The sequence below is a fragment of the Periplaneta americana genome, chromosome 8, assembly GCF_040183065.1.
Source record: "Periplaneta americana isolate PAMFEO1 chromosome 8, P.americana_PAMFEO1_priV1, whole genome shotgun sequence".
NCBI classification, from domain to species: domain Eukaryota; kingdom Metazoa; phylum Arthropoda; class Insecta; order Blattodea; family Blattidae; genus Periplaneta; species Periplaneta americana.
In genome coordinates, this window is record NC_091124.1 from 68,818,718 (window position 1) to 68,841,201 (window position 22,484).

At 35.8% G+C, this 22,484-nt stretch overlaps 1 protein-coding gene across 13 annotated transcripts in view; it reads left to right on the top strand.

Moving 5' to 3' along the window:
- Nucleotides 1-22,484, top strand: part of Pkc53E (Protein C kinase 53E) — a 1,131,865-nt gene that overhangs the window by 778,612 nt on the left and 330,769 nt on the right. For 11 of the 13 annotated variants that reach the window (XM_069833059.1, XM_069833063.1, XM_069833061.1 and 8 more), the window contains exon 4: nt 12,696-12,807. In XM_069833059.1, the coding sequence (XP_069689160.1) occupies nt 12,696-12,807 (112 nt within the window). Of the gene's footprint in view, nt 1-5,604; nt 5,717-12,695; nt 12,808-22,484 lie in introns of all 13 variants that reach the window. The other 2 variants (XM_069833060.1, XM_069833072.1) reach the window with 1 other exon arrangement.

Here is a 22,484-nt window from a genome sequence, read left to right on the forward strand (position 1 = left end):
TACAAATAAGGTAAACTACATCAGGCTGAGTATGGCCGACCTTGTGAGACGAACTTCGGGACCGCCAAAATATGAGGCCACAGAATATTGTTTTTACTGAATGAGTAAGTCGCATTTACGAGCTCGGACTTGTTTAATACACTCATAAACAGACTCCACCACGCAGCTCCACCTTTGAATGTCTCACTTCCAAATCCTGTGCCGTAAAACGGTCTGAATGGCTGACCTGTTCCAAGTGCCACTCGGTGAAGCACACACCATCTCCATGTCCACTGCTTGGTGTAATACACAATGGATGTCAAACATTCCTCCTCCAGACCTGTTCTAAAAACGTTACACAAAAACGAACGCTTATAGCGCCATTATACATACATACATACATACATACATACATACATACACACATACATACTATTACAGCAAAAACAGGCACATAATATTAATTATACAGGAGATAATAACTAGTATAACAAGAACTACAATTATATTAGAGGAAAAACCTATTGAACAGAACGACTGCTTTAATTATCTCGGTTGCAACATATATTACAAATAAAAGAAATAAATTCAATTACATATGTGGTACACTAAGATGATGTTTAAATACTACGCGGAAAGACATCAAACTTAAACTTTACAAAGTGGTAACATTTTCTATGTTGATGTATGGTGCAGAATTTTGGGTTGTAAATAAGAAAGAAGAACGCAGAATAGAAGCTGCAGGAATGAGATTTTTTAGAGATTTGGCTGGATATACTTTATGAGATAGAAAAATAAATGATGACATTCGAAAAGAACTCAAAATATTCAAATTAACAGAAAAAATATCTCAATATAGGAACGATTGTATGGACCATCCAGAACGGATGGAAGATGATGGCATTGCAAAATTAATTTTAAATTATAAATCGAAAGGTGTAAGAAATATTGGCAGATCGAGAAGGAGATGGATACAACTATTGTAATTCATGAGACCGAAACGAGTCAGTTATGGCTTAAGTCCTCATGATGATGATGATGACTAGTGAATTATAAATTACATTTCAACCATGGGGTTTACTCAGCCTAATATAAATGAGTATCAGGGTTTTTTTTGGGGGGGGGGGAGGTAAAGGCGGGAAGCACGTAGACTGACATCCCTACTGCCATTAATGCGATTTTCTGTACAGGAGGGAGCTTTAACCTCCCGCCATCCTGTGGGCATAATGGGGGTGATTTGACCTACCATAAAAAAGAAAGTTTTTTCTGGAAATGTATATCATATACCTATGAACTGTCAACTGTTCCAAACAAAGAAAAAGATCCTCACAAGTTCGTATGTATACCTGTAAGCAGTCACGTTCTCCACTAGTTTGTGTAGGATATCCACTGGAATGCGTCGCCAGTCCTCTTGCAACATGGCACTCAGTTGGACAATGGAAGTTGGCTGCATCTCCCGAGACCTCAATCGCCGGTCCAATTCGTACCAAAGGTGCTCAGTGGGATTGAGATCAGGACTCTGTGCAGGCCATTTCAACCGGTGAACATTATTGTATGCATACAACTGCATAGTAGCCGCCGAAACGTGGGGACGACTTGCACTGTCCAACTGAGTGCCATGTTACAAGAGGAATGGCGACGCATTCCAGTGGATATCCTACACAAACTAGTGGAGAGCATGCGTGACCGGGTGGCTGCTGTTATAGCAACAAGAGGTGGTACCACGAGGTTCTAAAGGGGGCAAAAACAGTGCCCAATTACTTTTTGGTAGTGTACATACATACATACATACATACATACATACATACATACAAGCACACGTGTATGCATAATGGGCGTGCAGGCGTACTTACACATTTATGCGCACACTGGTATACATGCTTACAGGTATACATACGAACTTGTGAGGACCTTTTTTTCTTTGTTTGGGGCAGTTGACAGTTCATAGGTTTATGATATACATTTCCAGAAAAGCTTTCTTTTTTATGGTAGGTCAAATCACCCCCATTATGCCCACAGGATGGCGAGAGGTTAAAGCTCCCTCCTGTACAGAAAATCGGCATTACTGGCAGTAGGGATGTCAGTCTTACGTGCTTCCCGCCTTTACCCCCCCCAAAAAAAACCCTGATACTCATTTATATTAGGCTGAGTAAACCCCATGGTTGAAATGTAATTTATAATTCACTAGTCATCATCATCATCATGAGGACTTAAGCCATAACTGACTCGTTTCGGTCTCATGAATTACAATAGTTGTATCCATCTCCTTCTCGATCTGCCAATATTTCTTACACCTTTCGATTTATAATTTAAAATTAATTTTGCAATGCCATCATCTTCCATCCGTTCTGGATGGTCCATACAATCGTTCCTATATTGAGATATTTTTTCTGTTAATTTGAATATTTTGAGTTCTTTTCGAATGTCATCATTTATTTTTCTATCTCATAAAGTATATCCAGCCAAATCTCTAAAAAATCTCATTCCTGCAGCTTCTATTCTGCGTTCTTCTTTCTTATTTACAACCCAAAATTCTGCACCATACATCAACATAGAAAATGTTACCACTTTGTAAAGTTTAAGTTTGATGTCTTTCCGCGTAGTATTTAAACATCATCTTATTGTACCACATATGTAATTGAATTTATTTCTTTTATTTGTAATATATGTTGCAACCGAGATAATTAAAGCAGTTGTTCTGTTCAATAGGTTTTCCCTCTAATATAATTTTAGCTCTTATTGTACTAGTTATTATCTTCTGTTTAATTAATATTATGTGCCTGTTTTTGCTGTAATAGTTGCAAGTATTGCTTTGTAAGCTGCTCTTCTTAAGCAATTGGTTTTCTCTCTTTAACTGCAGGCAATATTTGGAGATGATAAGATTATAATGCAGTTGTAGCGGAGTATTGATGGATTGAGAAAGGCAAGAACTAATAAGCGAAGCCAAATTCTTTACTGAAGTCTCAGATCATTCATTCCAAGTGAGATACAGTGTGTTCAAATTGTCTACTTTGAAAGATTTGAAACTTTTCAATAAAATATTTAATCCTGAAATTTGAGGATAACCTGATATAAAGCCATTCCTAAATATTCATGTGGTTTCAATTTAACCGTAAAATTATTATACAGCCATTTTATACTTATGCCTTTTTTCATAGCTGGTGTGTAACTGTGTGTGTCTGATTGCATGAAAATCCGTAACAGTCTTTGTAGTGTTCAGCGATGTGTAAGAAGAATGTGTTATGTGACAGTGTTTCCCAAACTTTTTTCTTTTAAGGCACCCTCAATTGCTTAGAATTTTTTTGATGTGCCCCAGAGAATTATGAAAGAAAAGTACAAATAAAATTATTACAAAAATTATTTAGTTTTTAAATTGGGAAGGGAGCCAAGAGGAATTGGCTTAGCAAGTTGAACACCATTTTTCAGCTCATCATAACTTCGGGACATTTCTGTGATGCACTCGGTCTTTTTGTGTCTTCTCTTTCGAAATTACAATCTAATCTCTTTAGTGAGACAAGTGACCAATAAGTTTTGAGCTCGCATAGCTATTTTGTCAATCCCTTGACACGTTGAAGGAAGCAAAATTATAATTACTAGTTCTTTTTCAAAATTTTTCCTCTCTCAACTTCCTTTGCTTTCATTGCGTTGTCATCTTTCTTAAAGAGATGATGTTCTAACTTGGATGTTATTAATTCGAATCTCTTACATTAACGAAACTTAGTACAAGATTGTACTACTCAACGGAAATAATTAAAAATTAGTATTTAGTCAGGAGACTTTAACATACTTGGAGAACACATAAGTAGGGTCTGTTCCATCAATTCAAGAGCTATTTCAAAGACGCGAGATAAAAATGAGTGCCTTTAGTCGCTTGAAATGCATAAGGATAATCGTAGTCATTCGAAGTATATAAGAACTTAAGGGGTTAGGTACAGCTTACAGCAGTAAAATGTTTGGAAATATGCAACATTTTTTTCCTCCATTACTGTATCTTGTACAATAATAAAAATTGGTAAGTGTAAAATACTGTCCTTCTGCTATATGAAAAAAAAATATTTTTACGATTTAAAAAAAAATTGTTTATATTTTTTGTTCAAAATTCAAAATGTTGGAAGTTCACTGTAGAGTAATGAAGCGTTTCCCCTCATAACTCATAAACTTGTTAACTTTTTCATGTTCTCTCTCTTTTATTTTATTGCTGAAACTCATGTTTACAATATCATGCTCTTTCAACTACATTCCTTAATAAATAATTTTTTTTTTTCATTTTGTGTTAGAAGAAAATACTGATATTTGAACATTTTTTAAAATGAATTTATTTTGTATCAGACAATCTATCAAAGGTAGAGAAGTGATCTTGCATCATATTGTAGATATGACATGCATAAATACACACAAAGAATTTCATCACAGAATGTTGAATAGTTTTTGAGTTATGTGGGAAACGCTTCATCACTACACAGTGAACTAAATTTTGAAAGAAAAAAATGTAAATATTTTTTTAAAGTGCAAAAATATTTTTTTTTTCATATAGCAGAAGGACAGTGTTTTGCACATACTGATTTTCATTATTGTGCATGATACAGTAATGGAGTCGACTTGGTTGGCGAATTGGTATAGCGCTGGCCTTCTATGCCCAAGGTTGCGGGTTCGATCCCGGGCCAGGTCGATGGCATTTAAGTGTGCTGAAATGCGACAGGCTCATGTCAGTAGATTTACTGGCATGTAAAAGAACTCCTGCGGGACAAAATACCGGCACATCCGGCGACGCTGATATAACCTCTGCAGTTGCGAGCGTCGTTAAATAAAATATAACATTTAACATTTACAGTAATGGAGGGAAAAAATGTTGAATATTTCCAAAATTTTACTGTAAACTGTACCTAACCCCTTAAATAATAACGAAAACAAGGAAATATTTATGTGTAAAAAAACCGTAGATCGCTAAGCACTAACGTGTGTCTACCATAACTAACGTAAGCTAAAGTACGTCACGATCTGAGGCGCTATGGATATGACCGATAAAAGAAGCTTGATTGGATTTAAGGACGACTAAATTGAATTGGCTGCTTGATAAAACACGGGATTTCTTTCTATTCCAAATAGCAGGGACGAACTTGTTGCAGAATTTAATTTTGCCCTGCCTCTGTGACACTGTTGATTCTACGGTAGCATTACGGCGAATGGAAAAGGATAATTGTTCAGTCTGATCTTATTATTCATAACGCCTCATATGATAAATCATGTCCTATTAAACGCGTGATCACGAAATAATATTCTCATGTCGTTCGATTTTATTACATTAGACTGCGTAACAGCGGAAGAAATGGCAGAAGGTACTGACAACCAGAAGGAAAGTCTACTCCTTCTTCCCTCCAAATTTCTCCTGTTTGCATTGTTTCGTTGTACATCCAAGGTACACATATCTTTGTTTGAGAAACACTGCTCTAAACCACCAACTCCTCGTCACGTGCTCTCCAAGTGGAGTGCGCTGCATGTACTCTTACTTTTATTCCATTAACGAAGTCTTGTATTTCAGCTGAAGGAGTCGCCCACAGAGCTTCTTTGGTGTTGGATATTTAGGTGATGGCTGTGTACGAGTGTGCGTGTGGTTGTGTCCCGCAGGATTCGCGGACCAAGCATCGGTTCAAGGTGCACACATACAGCAGTCCTACGTTTTGCGACCACTGCGGCTCCCTGCTGTACGGCGTCATCCACCAGGGCATGAAGTGCGAAGGTAACCCGCGCCACCATAGCAACCTCGCTTGTTGCCAGCCAGAACATTAATAGAAACACTAAAATCCAGAGTTAATCAATTCCGGACTGCCATGTCCCTAAATTCACCTTTAAATTTGCATTACTCACGCTGCTACCTCAGCAAGGTACACGTATAGGCTTATATTTCTTGCGGAAACATGTATCGTCGGTATTCCCAAACCTCGTAACTCCAGAAAACAAAATTTTGAGTAAGAACAATAGTACGTTATGCAACGAGCCTATAATGGTAGTAATTAAGACGCGAGTATGTTTGTTTATGAAACGAGCGCAAGCGAGTTTCATAATTTTCATACGAGCGTCTTAATTACCATTATAGGCAAGTTTCATGCGACTTTTTATGCTCGACCATAGTTCTAACTTGAAATTATTCATAAGTATTCATGTTATGGTTATGTAAGTGAGGAGTGGAATTGACCTAAATTGTGAGATGTGTGCAGACGCGAAAGTATTGATTTTTTCCGAGGAACGAAAGTGTCATTGACCTTGGTATAATCTAGAGAACAACATGAACATTAATTTTGATATAACCTGGAAATTGATTTAGAATTGAAAAACGAAATGACAAATTGAATTTATTTGAATGTTATTTACAAATAACGCTAATTATTATAGTAACAGAACATAACCTTCTGCGACAGTATTGGATTTCCAGCCTCCGTGACTTTTCCCTATTTGTCTTTCGATTGCATATCGGAGAATAATCGAAAACCTGAACTTTAATGAATAGATGTACTTTAATGACATGCATTAAAGGACTGCTACCAGGTGTATAATTACTACATTTCGGCATGGTCGAGCATAAAAATGTTAATGGAGCGTAATCAGGCACTTCCACAAAATATAACTACCAAAAGCTCACATTGACCACTTACCAGATTTTGTGTTAACAAACTAAAGCGCCAAGAACTCGTATATCCAATCATTAACTACAATACGAGGTTTTGTATTAACAGGCATATTCCATCGTTATTTATGTCGTTTTTATATTCCGATAGAACCTGTTTTTATGTCTATTGTATTCATATCTCCTAATATTAATTATTCAATGAGCTTTTTTAACTTAAAATCCGTAAGTAATGTATAAAACTAAGTAAATTGTTGGTTATTTACGTTTATGCTCGACCATGCCGAAATGTACTAATTATACATCTGGTAGCAGTCCTTTAATGCATGTCATTAAAGTACACCTACTCATTAAAATACAGGTCTTCAGCCAATGATAACTCAGCTTACATGTGTTCAGCCAATGACAAGTCAGATTGGTACCGTTAAAAAACCGCAAGTATCGATTATTCTCGGATATGCAGTCGAAAGAGAATTAGCGAAAAGTCACGGAGGCTGGAAATCCAATACTGTCGCAGAAGGTTATGTTCTGTTACTATAATAATTAGCGTTAATTGTAAATCATATTCAAATAAATTCAATTTGTCATCTCGTTTTTTAATGTCGAATTCAATAATCAAGGTTATAATATAATATTATCAAGTTTAACGGGACTACGTCAAGGTCAATGACATTATTGTTCCTCGGAAAAAATCAATACTTTCGCGTCTGCGCACATCTCACAATTCACGACCTAGAACAAGGTCACTTCCGATCTTGTCAGTTACAAATAAAATGTATACATCTGAATACCGGTAATTTCAAGTTAGAAATATGGTCGAGCATAAAAAGTCGTATGAAACTCGCCTATAATGGTAATTAAGAAGCTCGTATGAAAATTATGAAACTCGCTTGCGCTCGTTTCATAAATATCCATACTCGATTCTTAATTACTATCATTATAGGCTCGTTGCATAATGTACTATTATGTAGGCCTATCTTCAATTGAAGAGTTCGCGGGAAGAACGATGAATGTCACACTTCTGTTAAGGATTAGATAATGATCTAATTGAGTCTATAACTGCAATATGTAGTGCTGTTTCTATAGAAAATAAAGGAAAGGATTACTGTATTCGTGGTGATAATTCTCCTTTTTACCATTTTTCATAAGAACAACATCAAATTTCGTAGTGATCCACTGAATTAGATAATGACATCAACCTTAACAAAACTGTGACATTCATCGTTTTTCCCGCGAACTCTTCAATTGTATTTACACAAATGAAACCGAATACGGTAAAATCATCTTTAGCACGCATTCCATGTATCCGGGAGGTCCGAGGTTCGATCCCAAGGGCTGGCTAATCCTCACTTAGGTTTTTCGTAATTTCCGAAGTATCTGCACGCAAATTCCGGTATAGTACCAATAGCAAAGATCTACGAATTGCTTTCTAAATAATTCTTTAACACTACATAAATCATCAGAAATCTAAAGCGACAGACCAGACATCTGTCGGATAAGTAGCGCACTAAATGACCGAAGCTGTTTCTCGCTGTCGGAACACAAAAGAGATAATTGTGGCAACAGCGAAATACGTAGTAACATCAAGAAGAAAATAATTTAAATATACAATATGTGTAAAAAAAGAAACAGTTGAGTGCTTTTATAACTCTTATTCATTATTCATGTTACTCCACGAAAGCGAATTTTTGCTTCATATAAAACAAAATGTAAGAAAACTTCAGACTAGTGAAAATGAATGCGAAATATTACGACAGAAAAAGATATAATTAATGTATATACTGTCCACATTTCACGAGAAGATCCCTGCGAGGGGAGTATGGTCCTTGCGGGGTAAGAGGATGTAGTATGTGTAACCGTACATTTAATTATCTCAATTGCGTTTTAAAATGTGAAATATTTGCGTAAATAATACATAGTTTATGTATTGTCGTTTATTAACTTTAAATCTTTCTTATTTAATGAGCACATATAAATGCAATAATAAGAACTATGTTACACAAAAAAATTAGAAAATAAAACAATTGTATGGTTTTATGAAGTTCTTTTTGTAGGCTGCATACGTTACTGTTTTTATGTTAGCCTTTGGTTAATGGAAAAGGATACGAAGGGGAAACTTAAGTAGAATGAAATGAAACTCAGATATTCAAGTAAAAGCTTTATTTTTCTTTTAAATATTCGTCTAGTGCCTGTAAATTCATTTTAAAATTTGTAAGTTGTTTCTGTAATTATGAAGTCATTTTTATTTGCTAGTTGATTTGTTTGTTTACATTTATTTTTGTCTGAATCGCTTTTACATAAAAGTACAAATAGAGTAATAATAATATTGCACTAAAGGCACAGAACTGAAACCGTTACACGTCTTTCAGTATTCCTTTGATATGTAGTTTACTCTTAAGAAACGAATCCTGGATTCTTAGAAACAAGATGAAAGGAAAATTGAGCCTAATGAAATGTAAAATATTCCAATAGAAAAGTATGTTTTCAAGACAGTTCTGTATTAAAATACTCATGAAATGAATGTAATTTAATTTTAAAATATGAAAGTTGCGTCAAAAGTAATAAAATGTGTAGGTACTTATTTGCGTTTCCCTAAATCCTTTTTGTATAAAATATAAATAAATTGCAATGTTACATATAATGTGAAGAAAAGGAAAAATTATAGTACATATCTATATAAGACTTCGGTTTCCACTTACGGCTGCAGAAGCGAATCCTTTATTCTTAGATCTTAGACGGAAGAGAGTTCCGATTTGTGTAATTAAATTTTTTATGTTTACACGTTTACGCGCTATAACAGATCAGATTATAAATTTAAGCGGTAGCAGAAATCTTTATCATTATCAACATTATTTATATCATGGATTTTCAATTCTTTTGAATTTCTCTTGCATATGTACTATACATGCGACATAGTCATGCTAAAAATTATAGTTTTTCTTAAAATATAAGTTATAAGTATTCGTAAATTATAACTCATTTCGCTTAATATTTAGCTTCCTTAACATTTCCTTATTTTGAAGAAATTGCTTGTAAAATTTCTTGCACTTGTAGTCTACAGTAAGTTCCATTTATATTGTAATATAGATTCTCCTGTATTGGTCGTATCCAACGTGCTTCGTTCTTTTGACCATTAAACACCCATTAATGAGAAAAAAATGCTCAACATTTGCATTATGAGTTGGAATACTGAAGATATATTTGCACTCTAAGTACTACTAATAGGCAAATGCAATTTGCTGAAGCACAAACAATACCACCTTTTGTGGTGTAACTTTGTTTTTCCATTCTTCATGATTCGTTTGCATCTCTTGATTAAAAATTGTTTTAAATGCTGTCCATGACAAAAATTTAATTTATAAAGAGAAAATATATACAGAACATTTCGAGCGTCATGACAAAGTCAATTCAAAGACGTAGACAAAATCGTTAAATGAGAAACTCCTGGCAACTTTATTAAATTTTATGAACTAACTTTAAACATTCCAATAGACTTCATAGTCGGCATAGAGTCGTAGGGGAGAGTCGGGTAGTATCGGACAGTGCGTTTCTTTCATCTACCACCATATGGTAGTACCTGAATGACATGGTTACGTTTCTCTATCCGACATTACAGAAACGTAACCATGTCAATCAGGTACTATCATCGTGTGGTAGATGAAAGAAACTCACTGTCTGATATTACCCGATGTCCGATACTACCCGACTCTCCCCTAAGGCTACTGTTGTAGACAACACAGTGCACAAGATACAATTCTTTTGAAAGGAAATTTAAGGCAAATTATGCAAGTCTTGATACATTTTAGTTGTTGAGCAAGAAAAATATAATAATGAAATTTCGAGGAAATACTGTATATTTAAATGAATGGGAGTATAGGGCGCGCCACCGATTTTGGGATGTGAAATAAGTAATGGGAAACTTAAGTGCGAGTGTCTACTTTTGTAGCGATAAAGCTGGCACTTGTGATTGACAGGTTGTTGATGTGACGCGTGTTTAGGAGGAGGTACCGTTCTCAGCTGCAGTGCCAGCAGAAACTCACTGATTGGACATTTTACTCAAGGACACACAGGAGGAAAGTTAAGTGCGAGTATCTTACTTTTGCCGCAGTCTGAGCAGCAAGACTGACAACTGTGGTTGGCAGATTACTAACGTGACGTGTATAGGAGGAGGTACCATTTTGAGCTACACTGTCAACAGATGCTCGCAGACTGTGCATTGTACTCAAGGACACGCGCCAAAAACCCTGGCGTCAGCAATACATTGAACAAATCTTAAATTATAGGCCTTTGGGAAGTGGGAATAATTGAAGCTAAAATTAAGACATTATACTAGTAGTTTATATAATTTTATAATTAGATCCTATGTAAGTTGCTGTAGTAGCAGGAATGTGAGTAATGCATACCTTCTCCAAGCCTCTAATCCTGTAAACATAGAATTAACGCAGAAACGGAACCTAGAGCTTTCGTTTCAAATAAAAGCAAACTTAGTTCTCCCATAAACGATAGCAGTGATAAAAATGAAATTAGGCTATTTCAGCACGACACCACACCACGGTGGAGCGATGCAAGGTTGGTCACAGTTTGAACTAACACTAACTGCTGTCTGTATTGCGCGATTTCGGACCGTTTGCTGGCGGCATGTGCGTGTTGGCTATAGCGTGGTCTGGCCCTTCCTTCCTACTTGGCTTGTTGCGAATGGAGTGTCTTTCTCTCTTTCATATTTTTCTCTAGATCTGTTCTGGTTCTGGTTTTCTTCTCTCCCGCTTTCCATATCTTGATTCTCTTTCTGTGTGAAAGTGTGTATTGCTTGCCTTTTACTCTAGCTGCAACACTGGATGACTGCAGTTGGCGAGCCTGCTGAGATGGCCACCATGATGACAACGTCATTTACTGACCATGGCGCAGTTGTAATATAACTTTTTTGTGTCCTTTCTTCCCTACTGTTTTGGAATGCTGTGTTTCTTGACTATCACACTTAGATTGAGAGCAGACCAAGTCACTTCTAAAGCTCTGCTTCTGGACGAAGTTAGTGGCGTGGTCTGTCACTCAGTCTCGGTTTACCGGAGGTCGCCAGCAGAGGGTTTACCTCATTGGCAAATTATATTAAGTAATAGCAGTAGAGATTTTGCTCGATCAGCTTTTGCTAAATATGGCTTTGTGTAGAGATGCTGTAGGCATTCACCACCTAATAGTTGTAGACTTCTGTTACTCACAAAATGCATTAGTATATACACAGTTTTCAGAAGTGTAAATAACATTTTATTCTTCCTACTTCTAAATTCTGTCTGCACGAATTTATAATATAAATGTAGCTTAACTATGTTCGTTGAAAACATACAATAACATTCACTTATATTAAATTGTTCTGTATGTTTCCTGGGACGATACAGACAGATAACATTGCTTGAACTCCTTTTTAGATAGTTGCGCGGATCTGATATTTTTCTGAGGGAACAGTTTTTCCACGAATCGTCGACTGTGCGGAACTTAAAAAAGTGTTTCCATCAGCGTTCAAAATTAATATTTCAGCTGCGTCGCTTCACTGCGCGATACCTTTTAGTTACTGCGCGGTCGCAAAGTAAAAAGGGAACACTGTATCGAATTCTGAGTTTACTCTACTCATGTTAACAATTACACTGCAGCAGAAAACGATGAAACTGAAGGATCGAAAGTAAAACTTGAAAGATTAATATTTAGTTTCTATAGAAGATGAAGTAAAATTTTGAATACTTTTTCTAAACTACTTTTTTTCATCACCTTTCGTCTAGGAAGTCTCACTCGGAAGCCATTTTAGTCATCAGCTTGCACTAATTTTTTTTCCTCGCCGTTTTGCCAGGATGAGGTGGGCCCTTGTCCCTCTTATCTGGTAACCACACTTTTAACACTTTTTTTTCACACGCATTTTTTTCTCTCACGATTTTTTTTTCTTAAATGTACAAAGTTTGTTGACCTCTTCCCAAAGTTCCTGACATTAATGGGAGTGATGTGTGCCTTTTTGTGCTCCCTGGCCCTGGTGTGCGCCCCCTTTCCCTTTGTACTTAACCTGCTTGCTAAATGTTTCGGTGTTCTTTTCTCGTGTTTTGATCTCTACCAGGCGGCGGTCGCTATGCACAAGTGGGAGACATTCTCGTACTTGACCCCGACTTTCTGCGATCACTGCGGATCCATGCTGCACGGCATCACCCATCAAGGCCTCAAGTGCACAGGTTAGACTCAAGGCATCGCCTATCAGATCGACTCATTCCCATGAAAGCGAATCTCCCTTCCATCCTGGGAAATTGTGTGCTATTTCCTGGTGTTGCTTCTCTGTGCTGTTAGCAGAATATGAAATCCAGGAACTTCCAAACACTCACAGACATCGTCGTGAGAACGCATATCGATGTGTTTACTCTGGGAGTCTGTTTCTTAAACCGACTGTTTGTACTAGTGACAAGAAAAACTAATGACAAGTAGCTATAGTTTGTCACATTTTATTTTTCCTAAACATAGTCATAAGTGACTATAGTAGGCATTGTCACTAAAGGTATCTCAAGGTCGCAGTAATACATCAGAGAGAAAAGAAATTAGCCCGCCTCAGCGGACACATGGGAATCTGTACTAGGCCAGACTGCGAGGCTCGCATTATGATTGGATAAAACTTCTCGCCCCCTTTCCCTCGGTGACCTTGATACTGCATTAAATTTTGCGCCTACTATAATGACAAAGTAAAAGTTTAAAAAAAGTATCGAGTGAATTTTACTAGTTTTTCTATATTTATTTTTTTTACGAACAAATTACTCACCTCATTTATTTGCAACGTTTACGTTACGTTGAAACCCTTAGTGATCTTGATACTGCATTAAATTCTGTCCCTACTATAATAACAAAGAAAAAGTTAAAAAAAAGTAACGAGTGAATTTTACTAGTTTTTCTATGTTTCTTTTTTTTTACGAACAAATTACTCACCTTATTTATTTGCAACTTTTACGTTACGTTGAAACCCTTAGTGACCTTGATACTGCATTAAATTCTGCCCCTACTATAATGACGAAGGAAAAGTTAAAAAAGTAAGGAGTGAATTTTACTACTTTTTCTATGTTTCTTTTTTTACGAACAAATTAGGCCTACTCACCTAATTTATTTGCAACGTTTACGTTACGTTGAAACCCTTAGTGACCTTGATACTGCATTAAATTCTGCCCCTACTATAATGACGAAGGAAACGTTAAAAAAAGTAAGGAGTGAATTTTACTACTTTTTCTATGTTTCTTTTTTTTTTACGAACAAATTACTCGCCTCATTTACTTGCAACGTTTACGTTACATTGAAACCTTTAGTGACCTTGATACTGCATTACATTCTGCGCCTACTATAACGATAAAGGAAAAGTTAAAAAAAAAAAGTAACGAGAGAATTTTACTAGTTTTTCTATGTTTCTTTTTTTTTTTACGAACAAATTACTCGCCTCATTTACTTGCAATGTTTACATTACGTTGAAACCCTTAGTGACCTTGATACTGCATTAAATTCTGCGGCAAAGCACAAGTTAAAAAAATAACCAGTGAATTTTACTAGTTTTTCTATGTTTCTTTTTTTTATACGAACATATTTCCCGCCACATTTACTTGCAAACCTTACGTTACATTGAAAAAATGGAAGACGTGTGGAAAAATTGATTTTCATTCTTTAGCTTTACATTTCTACACTGATGAATTAACAATCTAGAAATATGGGTAACGATTCTGAAGGAATAATGGTATTATAGAAGAACTCTATCGTAATACAAATACGGCGAGATGCTTATTGTAATATGAAAAATAGATACAAATTTAATGATTCAGGTTAACCTCAGCAAAAATAGGACAGTTTTTAACTGTAATTAGATGTACCAGTGGAAACAACGAAATAATGCTCTGTCAGAGAAAGATATGCTTCAGTCTTGCACCGATTTTGCACTAGTATTCAATGCAGTTCAGTCAGTGATGGTCATTGTGATAGCAGCGATAGTGTTTGCAGATCACTGTATGCTGTTGCCAGTGCTGTAAACAAAATATCTTGCTTAAATGGCTAAACAATATGATACACATGCTCAGCAGTTTTTACGAGATTGATCATAAGAATATTGTCATTGGGCGCATAGATTCAACCAATTGCGAGATTACCTTCCATTTTTAATTGCTAGTTTTGGAAGTATTGGTGAAAGTGGACAAAATATATCTTCCCCTACTTGTAAAACTAGCTCTTAATTGACAAGCTTCCCTGTTTATAGAGTTTCCAAAAAATGTTAGTCACTTCACAAGCTTGTCAAAATAAAAATAAAAAAATTGTTCCATTGACATGTGCTTTACTTGTCATCTTGTCACTATAAGACCAGTAGTTGTTTTAAGAAACAGGCCAAAATAGGAAAATATGTATTCCAACCCACACACTATGATATGACACACACGTACTTCGAAATTTTCTCACTGAATTAAATAACATGTGATTTACTTTCTTCGTTCCCATCAATGCATCGTAGCTAGTCCAGCTACAAATCTACTGCAGTTAGTTCTTTCTCGTAAAATACACATGTAAATATATTTAAATTTAATGAGAGTAACTCCCATTATTTTAAAAGCAATTTAAGTTATATTTAGGCGTATGTTAATAGACTAATAATAACATAATTTTGTGTCATCCTCGGTGATCTTCCTTCCTGTTTGATCCGAGGTTCACGGGTTCAAACCCGTCTGAGGTTGATTGATTTTAAAGGACGATAAAGTCCTAAGCATGGCTTCCTCCAGGAGTGAAATAAAGCTAGAAGGATAGTGTCGAAGATGTACGGTACATAAAAGAATCCTGTTTCTGATACATCTTTGCAATTCAAAGAGTAGTTAAATATAATTATAATAATAGTAATAATAATAACAATAATAATAATAATAATGATAAAACATGAATGTCCTGAAATATTTAATTTATAGTTTGTCTCATTTCCATTGTTAACTACTTAAGAAATATTTAACGATGACGAAGATGATGATGAGAATAATAATAATAATAATAATAATAATAATAATAATAATAATGATAATAATATTGTCTTATTTCCATTGTTAACGATGACGAAGATGAGGAGAATGATAATAATAATAATAATAATAATAATAATAATAATAAAACATCAATGTCCTGAAATATTTAATTTATAGTTTGTCTCATTTCCATTGTTAACTACTTAGGAAATATTTAACGATGACGAAGATGATGAGATGATAATAATAATAATAATAATAATCATAATCATAATCATAATCATAATAATAATAATAATTTAGAGGGATGCAGTGGATTCCTTTAGATACATTCTACGTTCCATTTTTTATTCTCTCAGTCGTGAGCTTATGACTTATGACTGTGGTAACCGGCAAAGCAGGAAACTAGGTTACCGACAGGACTGCAGTGTTCATATTGAACTAGGGCTGTCGGAATGCAGTACTCTCCCCTGTACTCTAATTCGTATACACTGGTGGAATGGTGGAAGGCATAGCGCTGTATGTAATATTTTCCCTCATGCAAACTCGATAACGACGTTAAATTGCGGCCGCAACACAAAATTGAAACAAATTTCTGCGTTAATTACTGTTCGCCACCTTCCAGTTAGTCGGCCGGAACGTCCGTTGAGTTAGTGCCTCCTAACCTCACAGTAATTTGAAAACGGTTCTTCGCACTTATTTTTATGCCGTCCCTCTGTGCTTTGAAGTCACAGACAAATTGGCCGTCAGTCATCTTCTTCCGTGTCTCAGATTTTATCAAACAATCTCGCTTTAGTTGCCTTGAATTCCCCTTTGTTGACAAAAGCGAGAATATTTAATACTTCGAAACTTAAACATTGACTTTTTGGCTTATTTTCGCTTTGGTGAGCGTTCTTTATGCCGTAATTATCTTTTATTTAAATTAGACACTTCAAATAATGTCCATAAAGTTATACATTCACACACTCGCTAATTTAATTTAACTTGCAAGAGATTGAAACATATAGGCTAAATGAATCATACGGCCTCGCAGTTAAATTTCCAGAAATGAGAATATTTAGCAAATTAATATCATTAAGGAATGAAATGTATTTTACGTCTTGATTACATTACTTTTAACACTATACCACTAAGGGATAAAAAAATATAATATACAGAGTGTTTCCCAGGTGGTGTTACAAACTTTCAGGGATGATGGAGAAGGGCACATGTATCAATTTGAGATAAGGCACCCTGGTCCGAAAATGACCGAGTCGAAAGTTACAAGCAAAAATAGTTCTGTGGAAATGAAATAATTTTATTCCTCAGTACACCTTATTTATATGTATTTATCTGCACATCTTACACATACTGTATTCATCTGACGTTTTTTACGTTGTCTACTTACAGTATTCCATTCAGTGCGCTGTGTGAGGGATGGGGATAGGAAACTACACTAAAACAATGCAGATAGCGTAATGTGTAACGGACATGGTCGATCCTGATATACACGTCTGTAGACAGCAGTGTATGTGTACAAGTTGCAGTGTCCAGTCGATCAGTCCTAGTGAAATGGACGAGTACACGAGAGCGGAATAAGCAGACCTGATTTTCGAATACGGATGAGCCAATAGGAACAGGAGACAAGGTCACAGATTGTATTGGGACAAGTACCCACTTAGGAGACATCCGGCCCATATCATTTTTCCACGACTGTTCCAAAAGTTAAGAGAAGGAGGGCACGTGGTGCGAAATTACAATTCCATTTCCACACAACTCTTTTTGCTTATAACTTTCGACTCAGTCATTTCCGGACCATGGTTCCTTATCTCAAATTGATACATTTGCCCTTCGCCATCATCCCTGAAAGTTTGTAATACCACCTCGGAAACACTCTGTATTTTACTTTCACGTGTTAATGAACTAAGGTATTTTAAACTTTGTTCATTAACACGTGAAAGTAATATATAGTATATATATATTTTTTTATCCCTTTGTGAAATGTATCATTGGATGCAGAGCTGAAATGAAGAGGTTGAGTATTCCAAATATTTAGGAGCAATGATAAGTAAAACTGAAGGTTTGGGAAAGTAAGAGGTAAAGCAGAGAGTGGAACAAAGAAAACAGAAATATATCTTGTTTAAATTCAATTTGCTAAAGAATAACTAAAAAATATTGGAAAAGTATTTTTGGAATCTGTTTTGGGATATGGCAATCATGGCCGTAGAAATCGATTACTTGCAAAGAATTCCTACATTATAACATATGAGGAATTTAAGTATCTGGGTTCTATGATGAAAGACAATAATGATGTTATGACTGATATAAAAGAGAAGATTGCAGCTGGGAACCGAGGTCTTTGGGCATTGAATAAAACTATGAAGTCCAGATGTATCTCCTGAAAAGCCAAAATAAGAATATATAAAACTATTATTAAACCAATAGTAATATATGTAAGTGAAATCTGGACTTTATCTGAAAGGGCAATAAAGATCTTAAATGCCTGGGAAAGGAAAGTATTACGAAAAATCTTCGGGCCTACTTATGAGCACGGGTTTTGGCGAATCAGAACAAATGCTGAGTTACATGAATTATATAAAGATATCAACATTGTTGTTGACATAAAACTAGAAGGTTAGAGTGGCTGGGACACGTAGCCAGGATGGAGAACAATCGCACACCCAAAGCTCTACTAGATGCATTGCCAGTAGGAAGAAGGAAAGTCGGACGACCCAAATTGAGATGGCTGGATGATGTTCAGGCTGGCCTAACAAAAGTTGGAATTAGAGGATGGAGAATACGAGCATTGGACAGGAGTGATTCATCGGATGTTCAGAGGGAGGCTAAGGCTAAACTACAAGGGTCGTAATGTCAATGGTGATGATGATGATGGTGATGATGATGATGATGATGATGATGATGATGATGATGATGATGATGATGATGAACATATGAGGAATAAAGATATTACGGAAAAATTGGAATGATAAGGCTATCATTAGTATGATTGGACGGTGTTATGCAATAAAAGCCAACACTAAAAAAACTTGTTTTCGAGATAGTTATTGTTAAAGTAAATGTGGTTATTTCTTAAACATTTTATGCAAGAATTATTGGAACATCCATACTATTACAAGAAATAGCACAAATAATAATAGAAATAGGCTAACCTATTTTAATAAAGCCCAACAGTTGAGTTAAGATTACGAAGGAAAATAAGTAAGTGAATTTTATGCAATAAACGAATTTTGCTAATAAATGGCAGCAGAGTGCAGATATCGAATCCTTGATTTTTTCCCGAGTTACATAAGCCAGCCAAAAACACGTTTGAGAAAATATTTCAATTTTTTTTTTCAAATTATCGGTTGGTGTAGTGTTGTCATAACTCCATCCAATTGGAAGAAAACAGTTAAATTGATTTGGGCACCTTTTGAGAATGCCAGAACCAAGATGACCAAAAAATTATATGAATGCAAACCACCGTGGGAAGGGGGAAAATAAAGACAAGAACATGTTAGGAAGACATTCTAAAAAATAGCCTACTTAAACTAGAAGTCTGAAAATTCAAGATGCACGAGACAGAAAGCTTTGGAAGATGGGCACGGAAAGATAGAAACTTTTTGTAGACCTATTACGCTATGTACCTGCATTGGTTTAAATTGTCATCATTAGTAGAATAAACATGACGTCACTTTTTTAGTAATGGTGAGACAAATATACTTTATAATCCGAGTCTTCCTACTTTACACCCTAAGGGTGAAACCTAACCATTACCCTCCTATTACTACAATAAGCTGGTGGATTATAGTGATTTTATAGTTCTCAGATTGAATTTTCTTTTGCCAACTTGCTTCCAATTTCGGTCCTGACAATCACTCCAACTGACAGTTACTTTCTGTTATGTTCACAACATCGTTTGTCTTTGAAGAAGCTGTCAATGTTCGTGAAAAGAGTTTATTTGAAAATTGAACGTAATTAATATTGTTATTAATAAATAATGAAGTATTCATTAATAAATAGTATACATTTTAAATTGGTATTCGGGTTTCAGAGTTCATTCTAATCATTTTATGTAATCAAACAAAGTAAGTTTTTAGGTTAGGTCTCATGAATCGTAAACTTTTTAGTCAAACCAATGACTTTCATGTTCGTAGATAAAGTTCATTTTAATATTATATCAACAGAATTTTACCTGTTTTTGTAATATCTGGAAATAGGTGGCAACGTTGAAAAGGTGGCCATATTTTTTTTTTTTAATCATCCTATGTGAACCTCACTATACTCATAGGTGTTAGCTTTTATGCATTTAATACCCTCATTAATTTTCAGAAGCCAAAAATAAAAATGTATTTCTCTCCGCATATTTGTTCGTCTAATTTTCAGGTAAAAGACGGGACAAAGATATAGCCGATGTAACCTAAAATTTAAATCCTAGTCACTTTAATAATTATCAATAATTTCACAAAATTTTACATATTTTCATTGTGTAAGTCCTCAGTTGTGGCAAAATTACTTTGGGGTATAAATGTGAACAAATACCAGTAAATTTTATTACAATTGTCCACTTTTACACTAACTTTGGAAACTCCAGTGGTAAACTAGTTACTTGGTTTCTGTTGAAGTGCAGGAATACCCAATTTTGACAGAGATGGTCTAGCGATTGTCATATTTTACTTTGGATTTGAGGTCCACCTGTTCAAATGGAAATTTAAGACCGATACACGAATTTCCATTACATAAAGACAAAATTGGTTTATGGCGTTTTCTAACTTCAAGAAGAATAGGGTCCATATTTTTTAAAGATACATTAATTCAGAGGGGTACACAAATTACTCGCACTATTTTTTAATTGTCAGATAGTGGTAGATAAAATTCATATTTTTAACAAGACTCTTCCATATCCTACAATGCTAATGGCGATCTCAATTCAGGCTTTTTTTTTTTTTATTTTCATACACCTTTCAATTTTCATACACCATAATAACCATTTGTCCCGCGCCGTGGCGTCGTGGTCTAAGGCATCCTGCCTAGGACTCGCGTTACGGAATGCGCGCTGGTTCGAGTCCTCGTGTGGAAAGAAATTTTCTCATGAAATTTCGGCCAGTGTGTGGGACCGGTTCCCACCCAGCATCGTGATGCACTTGGGGAGCTACGATAGGTAGCGAAATCCGGTTGCGAAAGCCAGCTATAACGGCTGGCAGGATCATCGTGCTAACCACACGATACCGCCATTCTGGTTGGATGATCGTCCACCTCTGCTTCGGCATGTGGGCGTGAGGCCAGCAGCCGGCTGGTCGGTCTAGGCCCTTCACGGGCTGTAGCGGCACGGATTATTATTGTTATTATTATTATTGTTATTATTATTATTATTATTATTATTATTATTATTATTATTATTATTATTATAACCATTTTCTCTCTTGAGTAAAGTATTATATAAATTTGAAATTGGCGCTGAAACGGCAGTACCGAAAATAGCCGAAGTCTATTCCCTTTCCATGGTTCCTTTCTAAAAGAAAAATGTGTGCCTCCCAGGACAGGCCGCATGGCTTCAGCGAGAGCTACGATTGGCTCTGAAACAGGCTCTGATTAAAGCAATACAAGGCACTACAGCGACAAGGATAAAATTCCGGGATACAGACCCCTCAACCGCGGTTTTCACGTACACTGCGTTCTTTCTTTAATTTCAGACGTTATTTTCAATGCAAAATATAATTAAAATACGATAATGGAGCAATGGTGGAACGAGAATGGCAGGGGAAAGAAAATTAGTCGGAGATAATTACGTCCCCAGCTGAACCTCCACCGCACCTAGCAGTATTACCAGAACATGTTGTCTTCGTCCTTTTATTAAATAAGCGACAATAGGCTATTTGTACAGCCCTGTAGCGACGATTGTGTGTCGGATGGAGCGATAATGACGGCAGGTAGCTGCAGATGCTCTCGTGACAGAGCGAAGCGAGTATTGATTTCCCTCGGTCCAGCTGATGCGGCCCTCCCCACGGGGGTTCTATGAGATTCATAAAATTATATCCAAACTAAGTTAATTACCTCCTTCATATTTAAATTATATCCACGAGGTACTTCCCCAGCTCATTCAACAGATCTCTACGCGTCTCTCACTCTGTTTCTGTAAGTCACTTCCTATTCTTCGTTTACGTGTCTTTAATTTATCTATTGTTAGAGAAAGCGTTTCAATAGGCCACACACTACGCTTAAACATATTATATTGTAGCACCGCTGTTCATCTCTCTTGGTGTGTGAAGAGCCATCGATAGTAGAATTTCTGGGAGAATAAAATCTGCGCTGTATGAGGGATGCACCGACACGTAGAATAAGTCACCCAGCTTCAAGACATAAACTACAGTTGTCTTGGTTACAGTGTTTAATTTTTGTTTCGATTTACAAATGGAAAGTATGGATCAATAATAACTTCAGTAATTAATGCAAGACATGCAGTACATTTTCGCTTCATATGAAGTGACATTCCGAAATTAGTCACAGCTCGCAACCAATTTTTCACCACAGTTTACTGAAAGTGTATCGTACGTGTCTATTATCAACAATAATCTCACTAGAGGTTTTGATTTATCTAGAGAAAATCAAAACTCGAGTGGGATTTAATTGACTATTACACGAGTAGAAGAATGTATATAAAGATTAGAAGTAACGAAGTACTCCAGTACAATAAAATATTAATTGACTTACGAAAATACAACTGTCGTCAAATGTATTATTGTACCATCTCAACATTACAAATATTACGCTAGATGGCAGTAGTGTGTTATGATTAGCTGTTTTCTTGTTATCAGTTGTGCCAACTATGGAATCTTCATTGAACTTTGTGGACGGTTACTAGTCAAGAAGGCTTTGTTGATTCAGTTTCATTTTTATTAAAACAGTTGCATTCC